General features: G+C 40.7%; 1 protein-coding gene across 1 annotated transcript; it reads right to left on the reverse strand.

Annotated features, from left to right (window-relative positions):
* Positions 1 to 300: 300 nt before the first annotated feature.
* taf5l (TAF5-like RNA polymerase II, p300/CBP-associated factor (PCAF)-associated factor) lies at positions 301 to 11777 on the reverse strand. The gene is made up of 5 exons (XM_049571020.1): positions 11602 to 11777; positions 8804 to 8945; positions 8522 to 8626; positions 7635 to 8395; positions 301 to 6295 (listed from the first exon to the last, which is right to left on the reverse strand). The coding sequence occupies exons 2-5, from the start codon at positions 8940 to 8942 to the stop codon at positions 5498 to 5500; spliced, it is 1803 nt and encodes a 600-aa protein (XP_049426977.1). The 5' UTR covers positions 8943 to 8945; positions 11602 to 11777; the 3' UTR covers positions 301 to 5497.
* Between the last annotated feature and the right edge of the window lie 735 nt (positions 11778 to 12512).

A 12512-nucleotide genomic window follows, 5' to 3' on the forward strand; every position in this document is an offset into this window, starting at 1 on the left:
GGCCCAGGGGCAAAGCGAGTTGAGTGTCCCTGCTCTACCTGCTCTTAAACTACCTCTACCTGGACGTGACGCACTGTGGCCTGAAGGGGGCGGTAGATGGCAGAGGTGGAGGAAGTATTCAGCTCCATATACAAAAAGTAAAAGTGCTCATTAATTTTAATTTATATACTTTATTATGCAGAATGACTCATTTCAGAATAATGTATATTATTTGATTATGATGTACATAGTTCTCACAGGACAGCAATGCTGCCAACATATGATGATCTTATAGAGTATGATGCACTGCTGTAGATTAAACTGACCAGCAGGATATAAAGGAGTTTAAATGAGCACAACCTTAAACATCTACAGAGGTAAAATGCAACATACACATTAATGCAACAGTAATATTAATTCAAAAACATCAGACACAATGGGAAAACACTGACGAGGGACATTTTACAGCACAGCACATTTTGATGATACTTTTACTCAAGTGAGGTTCTGAATGAAATTGTTCTGGTAAAGATTTGGAGCTTCTGGTGACAGTGGACGTTGGTTTGATTTTAATAAGTTGCCGTTAGATTTAATTAAACCAAATTCATTACATTTGGATATCAAAAATATCAATAATCCAGTTCAAACTATGATAGAAAATGTTTAAATATGAAGTATATATGAAAATAAAGTTTTGGGAGACCATACACTATGCTGGAAACCACAAATAATAATGTAAGGACGACGATGTTGAAGTCTGTTGTTTTATTGCACAAAACAAAAGACATCTTCACCCTAAATTCATTTCATATATTACGTCATTCATTTATACTTTTATACTTTATCTACTGTGTGGAGGTTTGGAGAAAAAAACATACAAAACACTCACAAATCCAGTTTTTATGTGACAGAAGAGAGCTGTAAGAGTCATTAGCAGAGCTGTCATCAAGAACCAACAAATGATTTATGAACTCACGTGCTCTCAAATTTAGAAACTTGTGGGACTGCACAATTAATATTTGGAGTAAAAAATAAGATGCTTCCAGACTGTGTCCAGAAGTTGTACCAAATTAAAGAGAGTCAGTATGAACTAAGAGGAAATTGTGCATTTACGAAAACAAAGATGTCGAACAGTTAAAGGATATAATTTGTAGAATAGTTTTGAAAATGAATTAAAAATGTGTAAAACACTTCATATATTTAAAATGTAGAGTTATTCACGCCAGTGTGTGCATATGAAAATTTGTTTTGGACTTTGGGGTCTATACATAATATACAGTCTGCAAGGCCAGGGATCAGAACGCCCAGGGCCCCGCCCCTGCCTGCCGCCCGGCACACAATGCACCTGACCCTGATCCCTGTCCCTGCGGGTGGTGGGCCCACAGGGCGGAGACTCCCATGTTACTTATTTGGGCTGAGCTCGCCCACCAGACACTCACTAGCAAGCTCCCCACACAGGTCTGGCTCCAGGACAGCCTGAGGTGCTCAAAGTCCAAATATGCCATGACATCAGGGTCCTCTTGAATCGCTCTTAGTCTGGCCCCTCCTCTGGGACCACTATTCCTTGAGAGACCCTACCAGGGGCCATTAACCCCGGACAACACAGCTTCCAGGCTCACAGAGACACGGAAAACCTTCCACTACGTTAAAATGTTGATTCTCAGAGGAGGGGTAGACCCAGGACATGCCGGAGGGATTACATATCTGGTCTGGCCAGTCCATCTCCCCCAGGAGGAGCTGGAAAGTGTTGCTGTGGAGAGGGACGTCTAGGGTGCTTTGCTTGGCCTGCTGACCTCGCCCTGGATAAGCGTATGAAAATGGATGGATATGATATACATATAGTGAGTTGTATACGTTGGAAAATTACGAAAATAAACTAAGCTAATGCGGGACTTTTAACTTGTAGTGGAGTATTTTCACAGTGTGGTACTTATACTTCAGTAAGGATCTGAATACTTCTTCCACCTCTGCAAAGTTTCGACTATCACAACGTTTATAATGTTCAGTTTTTGTTGACAGTTTTAGAGACGTGTAACTGTACAATCATTTTTAGGATGTTGAATTGTATTGTGTTACACTAACAGGTGTTTCTATCATTTTGTCCACCCCAGTTATATCAGTACAGGTAGAATCAATAACAGAAACCTTTAATGGAAAATTACAGGCAAAGGATTGCTTGTTTGATTCTTGCGTGGAGCATAACTTTGCAGTGTTTGTTTGTTTTGTCATACATGATCTCTTTCAGCTGTTCCCTCCCGTCTGTCCACATGTTCCACATCCTGCTCAAACATCATCTCTCCAGCAGGCGATGACATTAAGTATTTATTTAAAGGTTGGCAGTCCTCTCTGATCATTTTAATCATGTGGAATTTAGTTTGTCAAACGAACTCAAAAGGATTAATTTATTTTTATAACCAGCTGAGCCACATGCAGAGTCTTGCTGTCTGCCCAGGCCTGTTTGAAGATGCAGTCCGGTGCATCAGGTTTAACAACATCAGTATCGGGTGTTTAATATGCATATGAAGCTGAATCACAAAACAAGGCTTGGCATAACAAAACAGACCCTCACCTGCACGAAACAAGTGACAAAACAAAACAAAAGAAGCTGACCGAAACATTAGCTCAAATAAATTCTGTTATTTATTTTTGGGCTACAGGAGGGAACACAAGTTTACCGACAAACATAAAGGACGACTTCCAGGCTGAATTTATCAAAGAAATATTCAAAACGACTATAAAAAAACATTGAATGCATTAAAACTTATTCCAGACATATGAAATCAGTCTCTATAAGTATTTTTCTTTTTAGCCCTCGTCAAGCACAACCTGGAAGCGACTCTTGGCAGCCGAAATATTACAAAAATACAAAGTATTTACACTTTAACATTGCACAGTTCATGCCACCTGCAGAATAGTGTGAAAAATACAGCCTTTTATTCATAGAAATGTCCTCAACAAGGCTCAAGTGCAACAAGGCTACTCAAAACCTACAGCGGGTCAGAGACAACCAAGAGAGAAGAAACAACCACCAACTGTTCTGGTTCTTTAAAGTTCACATTATCACTCATTAGCGTTCATATTCGACCTCAGAGACCCTTTGAAATCTCAAAATACAGCCTCTGAACTCCGTTTCTTCATTTCTGAAAGTTTGCTTCCTCCAGATTTAAATGTTTCTAACAACAGAGAGCTGATTTGGAGTTGCATGGAGGTTCAGGCAGGGAAAACATGAGCACAACTTTAAAAGAATAATCCCACATTTTTGGAAATATTCTTCTTTGCCGCCTTACCCGGAGTCAGATAAATCCAGAGCTAGGACTGGTTACTTAACCTTTAAGTGTAACTTTGGTAGTTTTCAACCTGGACCCCATTTTCTCTGTTTTGTGTCTAAGTGACCAACGGAGACAACAAACTGGTCCAGAGTGCTGCAGACAGCAGCTGTGAAACGTTGACATTTTTACCACTGACAAGCTCAGATTGTTATTTTAAGTGTAAATTTAGAAAAAGACCCTGCAGAGAAATTAAACCTTTTTCTTTATTGTTCGCTTAATCCGGTCTGTTTGTTATTGTATGTAACAAAGTCTCGCTCAAGGAGAAGTCTTGTTCTGAAATTAGGGATGCACTATAATATCTGTATGTCATCGGTATCGACTAAAATCGGCTTTAAAATGAACCATCAGATCGGCTGACAAGCTTTTTCTTAATTTGCACAATGAATGAATAAAGCATACATTTAAAAGTATTGTGTTTCATGTATTTCATCTACTGATGGGCCATCACGATAAGAGGTAGCATACATTATATGATGTTAATTCCACTAAAGAAGAGACTTGATAATCCGTAAAATTAAGTGGGAAAAAAGTGGCATATCGGATATCGGTGAAAAATCTAACATCGTGCATCCCTATCTGAAATCTTTTCCACATTGTTGAATCAGCTAAATATTCAGCCATGACACTGAAAATCTTTCAGATAACACTTTCTGTTCTCCAGCACAACAAACTCTTCCCTGCACTCCTCTCTCTGAATCTCACTAATGTTTCCACCATTGTTTTTCCTCCGACAAGTCACCTCTCTCGAGACTTCTCCTTGAGCGAGACTTTGTCACAATAACAGACCAACGAAAGGTACAGAAAAACTTTCATTTCTTGAGGGGTCTTTTCCATAATGTTGTCAACACTTATAGAACAATCTGAACCCGTTAGTGGCAAAAACAAGCGCTTCTGGTGGACGTACACTGACAGTGCCAAATTCCCCAGGTGTTTCCATTTCAACTGCTAGCTGCAGTGCGCCATATTTCAGTACTGGACCAGTTTGGAAAATAGTTGTTGCCATTAGTCACTTGGCCACAAAAACATTGGAAAATGGAGTCCAGGTTGGAGAACACAAAAGTTTCACTTTAATAGAGAGCTAAAGTGAAACTAGAACTTCCTGGTTCTGTTCTAGCAGTCATTCAAAATCATACTGAATATGTTTACATGCACATTAGTATTCCACTATTATTCTAAAAAATACTCTGTATTTGATGCTGGTCATGTAAAGAGCATATTCTGTTTGGATATTTAGAAGTAAGCCTTTTTCCACATTTGCCATTTCCTGATTAATACCAGCAGATTGAAGGCTGTCGGTAGAGATGCATGCCCAAAAGAAAAGCCCACATTTCTGGTCAGAAGGAGAAACACACCTGCTTTGAAACATCATGAAAGACTGGGATATGAACAGGCTTTTGCACAAATATCACAACAGCAACTTTTCCAAGAAGCTGGTTAAAGGAATGAAAGAGGGAGGCTGTGTTCGCGTGGTCAAACAAGTCCACCACTGGTAGGAAACTTTGAAAAAAATCCCATTTTGATGCAGAGAAGCAAAATGAGACGCTCCTCCAGCTGTTAGGGCACGTTAATCCGAGTGTGCACAGCTGCATGTAAACAGGAACATTAGTGGAATATGTTCTGTGCACCTGGACAGTTTTTACCGTAATACTCATTGGTGCAACAAAACCATGTAACTTTTGTTTCAGTATTCTCTGAGTTCAGAATATAAACAGTTTCATCTACTATTTAAGTAAAACTATTTTTTATTATTATTTTAATTCAACTGGAACAATATTTTCCAACAGTCACATTTAATATGCTGCTTTTATAGATCTTAAAACTTGTGCATGACAGCAAGGGACCCAGGACTTTACACTGAGAGATATTTAACACTGACATCTCTTGAGGACACTCTCATAATTACAAAATACCACCCAGACAAATTATAATTTATCTATAGATGAATATCTAAGGCAGTTTTGGAAGGATGAGACTTGTGGATTACAAATAAAGGTATCTGACCTTGCTTCGTTTCTATGCAAAGAACTAATGTGGACAAAAAGCACCCTGTGCAGGTGGTGGCGTTTAACCTCTCATCATTGGATGACTCAGAGAACACATCTGGTGACCACACCTTCAAACAAACATCTGGAGAAATTCAAGCTTTTCTCCGAAACATCAGCAACGAAAAACAAAAAAGACAGCTGTGGCTACTGTTCTGCTTTCTCCTGTGCAGTTCCCGTCACCAGCAGCAGGTTGCAGGCCATGAACTGGACGTTCAGCACATTGCTGGTGTTTCCAGTGTACATTCCCACCAGTTCGCTAGATGAGCCGTCAGCTGGCGTCCCGCCGTGGGAGTTCCGAATGTCCCACACCCGCACTGAGTTGTCTATAGACGACGACGCCACCAGGCTGCTGTCCGGGCTGAAAGACAGGCTGGTGACGCTGTCCGTGTGTCCCCGCAGGTCTTTGAATAACGTCCCTGATGCTAAGTCCCACAGCTTCACCCTTTGATCCTCGCCGGCGGACGCCAAGTACTTCCCATTAGGTGAGAAAGCGAGTGACAGCACAGGGCCACGGTGGCCAGTGAAGAGGCGAACAGACGCCCCCTGCTGGGTGCTCCACAGCCGGACAGTCTTGTCTGTGGAGCCGGTGGCCAGGTAGTTGGAGTTTGGGTGGAATTTCACACAGTCAACATCAGAAAGGTGTCCGGCGTAAAGTCGCAGCGGATAGGTGCGGGAGAACGTCCACAGGCGAGCAGTCCGGTCATGGGAGCCGCTGGCGAAGTAAAGGCTGCAGGGGCTGACGTCCACATCCCACACCGGGTAGACGTGGCCCTGGTAGAGCGCCGTGTTGGTGAAGCTACCCAGGTCCCAGTAGCGGATGGTTGTGTCCTCAGAGCAGGAGAGCAGGCCGGAGCTGTCTGTCAGGAAGGCGGTTCGAAACACGGGGCCGCTGTGACCTCGTAGTGTCTTTATCTCACTGCCGCAGCTGTCCTCTTCATCCACCTGAGGAGGAACAAGTGACACTGGACATTACTCGTCTTTTACGTCTAAAGTAGGTAATTGTTTGTCTTTTGAAAAAGTTTGAGGGCGTCCAAATTATGTGAGAAAACAAAAGGAGTCAATTTAATCAATAACAGATTTTAGTTACAGATAAAAATATATAAATAATAGATAATAGATTGGTGAATATGGAAGATGCACAAATACTGAGACATCTGCTCACATTTAAAACATTTATATACACCAGTTATCTGGAGAAAGTCTAGGACAAGAGAAAAAAAAAAGCTCTTTATGCAGATAATCTGTAGATATTTATTAGCTCCTTTTGTGAACAATTCATTTGGGATGTTGTTGTTTTTTGTTTGTTTATGTTTCTTTCTTTTTCCACCTGTTTTGTTTTATATATGCAACACCGGAGGACAGTAAAATAAAAATGTCTTGTAATCCTATGTGAGATGGGCCAAAAGATGGACACTGAAATCAAAAATTAATTAATTAAAAACATAAATGTAAGATTGCAACTATCAGTTCTATTTATTATCAATTAATCTGTTTATTATTTTCTAAATTTACTGATTTGCGAATTAAATGTCAGAAACAACAAAGTTTCCTAGAGAGCAAAAAATACATCCTGAAATGTTATTTTTTTCAACCAAATGTCCAAAATGCCCAAAATATCAGGTTAAAAAATAAATGGATAAATAAAATAAAATAAAATAAAATATTTGGACTGAAAAAGCTGAAACCAGAGAATTTTGGCATTTTTCATAAATGATGACTCGAAGCAGTTCATCAAATATCAAAATTGTTGCAGACTAATTTACTTAAAATGAATTAAGTGATCGACTAATTGCATAAAAACCGAGGGTGATTTCTGTGTCTCTTTATTTAAAATCTCATATATTTAATGGTCACATTGCTAATGATCAAACTAAAAGGGCAGAGTTATGATATCGCTTTAGTCTCAAAATTTAAATAATTAAAACCCTAGAATTAACAAATAATTGTAAAAATCATGAACTGCACCTACAATCAAGTGTGTTGAAACAGTTATTCACCTAATTTATTAATGTAATCTCCAGTAATTTTACAGTAGCAATGAAAAATTTAAAACATTGTCAGTCAGGCCTCTGTGGATGATTTGCTGCTTTTTGCTGTGTTACATCACCGTCAGTTTAATATCTTTAGTTTTGAACAGACCAGTAAACTGGAGATTTGAAGACAACACTCCAGGCCCTGCAAACTTGTGATGAATATTAATTTACATTTTGTGATAGTTAAAAAACAGATAAAGATCTAATAATAATCATTGGTTGCAGCCCAACCCCATCAGTTTACTTACTTCCTCCTCTAGTACGTCACAGGCCAGGCGGATGAGCGACACGTCAGCCTGATGCGGTTTGGCCTTCAGTTTTCTGGCTCGGAGGCTCCACAGTTTCACCGTGGAGCTGTCGAAACCGGCGGCCAGCAGCCGGCTGTCAGCCGAGACCTCTGCGGTGTTTAACATCTGCTCCGTGTGGTGGAAGGCGTAGAAACACACGGTGGTGAGCGTAGGGGGGCCCTCGCGGACTTTCTTGATGCAGTCCTGCAGAGCATCCAGGGCCGCCTCACTTTGTGGAATCCCTGCAGGGACCTCCACCCCCTCCCCACCCTCTGCCCCATCCACTCCTGCCCAGGAGGAGGTGGAGTTTGGGGCTGTGGTCGCTCCGCCAGCAGCTCCATATAGCTGGTAGTCTGTGCGTCTCGAGGCAGTGACCTCCACCTGCAGGTGTTTACTAAAGGCCCTGCAGAGGGCGCTGTTGTCCTCACTCTGCAGGTAGCGCAGCAGGTAGCTGTAGGCCGGCTCGGTCAGGTGCACCACGTACTTGTGCTCCAGGAAAGCACTCAGCTTGGGGTTGGCTGCAACGTCCTGAGTGGTGAGAACATGGCGGAGCTGCTCTATGATGGCGCGCTGCTCGCTGTCCTGAAGAAAAGCACTGTGGAAACGACTGTAAAAACCATCTACTGCCCCCTTCAGGCCACAGTGCACCATGTCTAGGTGGAGGTAGACGAAGAGTGGGTAGAGGATGCTGCTCACCTCCTTCGCCCAGGATATTTCTGTTTCTGATTTAAGGGAGATAAAATGTCTTTGAGGGTTTTGTAGTTTAAAACAAGGTCACACAGCATCCAAAAGTATGATTGCTAAAACAACGTACTGCAGATTGTGCAGCAAGAGTGTGGATGTGATACCTGACAGAAAGGAGCGCAGCCTGGAGTACTGAGTCTCGTACTGCTGTGGGTCTGATTGACAGGGCGCAGCAGAGACAATGTTGGCACACCCCGACTCAGTCTGCACTGCTCAGATAAAGAGGTAGAAGAGAAAGTATCAATACCGTCATCCCCAAGTGTAGATAAAATATGTACAAACTGATCACATGTGCTGTATGTAAAATCATAGTGATTGTAGCTGTCAAATAAACGTGGCATGAGAGACAAATGCCACCATCATTTTCATCTTCGCAGCTGGCTCACCTGTGAGGCTGGCCGCCATCTCCTCTGCTGACTGGAAGAGCTTGGCTCCTTTCAGGGAGCCATCAGTGTCCACATACTGCCTCCGCTTCAGGTACTGAGCCACGGTATACTGGATCTGCTCAGTGCGAACACGCTTCATGACCTGAAAATGAAACAAAAAAAAGCATCACCAGATCAGTGGTGGAATGTAACTTAGTACATTTACTCAAGTATTGTACATAACTACAGTTTTGAGGTATTTGTACTTCACTTGAGTATTGAGGTTGATTAAAAATACTGTTGTTACTGGACAGAGCTGAACAGATCTTTATTGTCCAGGGTGGAAATTTGCCTTTGGCTCACCGAACACAGGTCACAAACATAATAAAAAACAGACAAGCAGTTAGTTAAACATACATGTAAGGTCATTAAAAAAATAACACATTTAATCAGTTCATGTCAGTGCTTTACAACTTATCGACAGGTCCAAACGGAAACAATGGATTCTTTAACTGTTTTCAGCTGTGATCCAAAATGAAAATCTGCAGAATTTATGTATTTTTTTTGCTCGTAATGGGATAGACAATATTCATTTATAATATTTGTTTTTGAAAACGGGGCGACTGTGGCTCAGAGGTAGAGTGGGTCATCCACTAATCAGTAGATCAGCAGTTCAATCCCAGACTCCTCCAGTCTGCATGTCGAAATATCCTCGGGCAAGATACTGAACCCCAAATTGCTCCCGATGACTGTTCCATCGGCACGTGAGTGCATGTGAATGGTTACTGAGTAGCAGGTGGCACCATGTATGGTAGCCTCGGCCACCGGTGTGTGGCTGTGTGTGTAAATGGGTGAATGTAACATGTAGTGTAAAAGCACTTTGCGTGGTCGAAAGACTAGAAAAGTGCTATTTAAGTGCAGTCCATTGACCAATAAAACCTTAAATTACCTCAAACAGGCTAAAGGAACTACTTTGTAGATTTAGTTAAAGCTTTGAAACAGAAATTTTATTCAATCATGACTTCTTCAAGGAAAAAATTCAACATCTGTAGGCATGGACACATGGCCATTAAGATGGAGGGTTCAATATATAGAGCAGAGAGGACAGTAAATCTTATTTTTGACATTTCCTCTCCTTACACCATTGATTTGATTTTAATGCACAAGGAGGTGGAGGAGACAGTGACAACATTATGAGTTCTACAAGCAGCATCTACAATCCCAAAATCTGCGGGCACAGATTCGGTATGGGTCTGCTCATCCGTCACTTTGTTGAGTTAAGAATATTGATGGCATCTGCGATGAGGGATTTCTTATATACATTTTTAGTTGCCAGAGAGACTCTATAGTGCCTCCTGGAGCTCAAGAGCTCAAACTGACTGAGGAGAGGAACCATCACCGCCATCTACAGGTGGGCCATCACGATAAGAGTATACATGCATAATATGATGACAGTTGATGATCACTTAAAGTAGGTGGGGGGAAAATGGATGTATCGACACTTGTTATTGGCTAAAAGAGTTGTTTAATAGCGGTGTATCGTCAAAAAATCCAATATCGAGCATCCCTTCTGTGGTATTACTACTTTTACTTAAGTAAAAAAAAAAAAAAAAAAGATCTGAGTACTTCTTCCACCACTGTCACACACCTGCACATCCCTCTCACACTCAGTCTGTCAAACACAAACATCACCAGAGACAGCAAACCATTTAAAATGGTGTTTTCCAAACTCAAGATACGGATTAATTCAGTTCAATTTTCTTCATCAGACTTATCCCACCCCTTCCAAGCTTCACGGGTTCAAGCCCAATTTCTCACCCCTTTCCTTAGATGTGGTCTAACTGAGAGCACTTTGCTTCATTCCACCTGGCAGTGTAGTACACTACAAGGCTCTCGGCAGGGGATCTGCGATGCCCTATCCACAAATCCATGAAGTCACTTTCCCAGTGGATCTGGAAGTATGCTTTCTGGGCAGCCTCTTAAATTCTAATATCAGACATAGCCATTCCACTAAGCTTACAAAAACCCTACTGGCTATTGGCAAAAAAAAGTATTGCAATGAGTCAGATCTCCCATCATTGGCTCTCAAAAGTGAACTGTTGCACACCTCTACAGAAAATACTTACTTACTCTCTAAATAATAACATACACTCCATCTATAAAGTATGGCGACCTTTAATTATTTATATGGAAAATTTCCCATCCCATATGACTTAATGACTGTCTGCATGTTCTGTCTATTTTCACCACACTAATATTGTAAGAGACCATGCAGTTGTAGACAAGACTACCCTAGCTCTCAAGCCCCCAACTCCCATTTTTGTAGTGTGGTCTTCAATAATTACATTTTTATTTGCATTTAATTCATTTTAATTTATTTTTGTAACCTTCGTAATGTAGAATTGGTGTTTGTTCACTGTCAATTTATGACTGTGTGCTGCATGTCCTTTTACAGTGTCTTAAATCCGATTAATCATCTCCATGACAATATTGACCCTCCTGAGCACAGCATCTTCCCTGTAGCTAATTAGCTAGCAAAGAGGCGAGCTAGTGTGTTTACTAAGGCGTTAAACATTTATTACACCCTTGTTGACAGTCTAAACATGCGAGTTAGGCTGAAAGGATTGTGGAAGCCTGAAACGAGGCATTATGAGCGCGTTAATCCGGTCTAAAACCCGCCTGCAGTCCACATTACAGGAGGATGCCTGGAGTGAGCTAACCGGCTAACTTAGCGCTAGTAGCAGCGGGCCTGGCGGCTCCAAACTTTTAGCGGGATTGATCCGATTCCGAAACACAACCGATTAGAAATCGATACTCACTGCATATCGTGCTGTTCCTCTCCGTGCTCAGTTACTTTGTATAAGATGGTGAGGTTTTAACGCAACTCGGTCCTCGGTTCAAACTACGCTGCTGGATGTCGTTGCCGCTCCATCGTGGGTTTTCCGCCCCCGGTCATCTTCACAGACTGTAACAATCCTCCATCAGCTATCGTTAATCTACTCGTCATCCTGGTTTGGCCTCATTACATCGACGATCCACTACTTATGTCTGGATTGGTCTCTACGTGCGCGGCTAATTCAACTAAACCAAACTTCATTTAAAAATTACGGTAAACAAGCGCCAGCAGGTCATTTTAATTAAATCTCAACTTTTAGGAGTAGTTCATAGTGATTTCTGTCGTTCGGCTGTCGATGAAAAAAAATAAAAACTAGAATTTATGACAATATACCAAAAATATCTTGAAACCATCTTTTTTTAAAGTAAGCATGTGTAAAAAGTCTCTTCTTTAAAAAATAATTAAATAAAGCTCAGATTTTCCGCCTATTTGCATATTTTTCAGTGTTTTAAATAAGCAAATTACAAGGTGATAAAATACAATAAAATAAAATGTGTATTATGCTACAGTGTTTGCTGCAATAAATTCATTAATTGAATAAAAACGAGAATAAGAATGAACATAAGAAGTATGTACATGTGTACAATTATCTGCATTTCAACTATAAACATTATTAGAAGGAAAAGCGGCAAATCTCTCAATCTCCACGTTAAACTAAAACTATGAAATGTTTATACATAAAATATTTTTAAAAAATCAAAGTAGTTTACAATAATTTTCTGGCAATCGATTAAATTGTGTCAGCTGTACTTAGCAGCACTAAAAATATATATTTTCTAAACTTCTAGTATGTCTTTTTAATAACTAAAATTCATCATCATTATTATTATTATT

Source organism: Epinephelus fuscoguttatus, linkage group LG3 (genome assembly GCF_011397635.1).
Source record: "Epinephelus fuscoguttatus linkage group LG3, E.fuscoguttatus.final_Chr_v1".
NCBI classification, from domain to species: domain Eukaryota; kingdom Metazoa; phylum Chordata; class Actinopteri; order Perciformes; family Serranidae; genus Epinephelus; species Epinephelus fuscoguttatus.

Excerpts from the sequence above, each read along its gene's own strand:
- taf5l (XM_049571020.1), bottom strand. The coding sequence starts at position 8,942 with ATGAAGCGTGTTCGCACTGAGCAGATCCAGTATACCGTGGCTCAGTAC. Across the intron at positions 8,396-8,521 it reads GCTGCGCTCCTTTCTGTCAG|AAACAGAAATATCCTGGGCG; the intron begins GTATCACATCCA and ends CCCTTAAATCAG. Across the intron at positions 6,296-7,634 it reads GTGACGTACTAGAGGAGGAA|GTGGATGAAGAGGACAGCTG; the intron begins GTAAGTAAACTG and ends GTTCCTCCTCAG.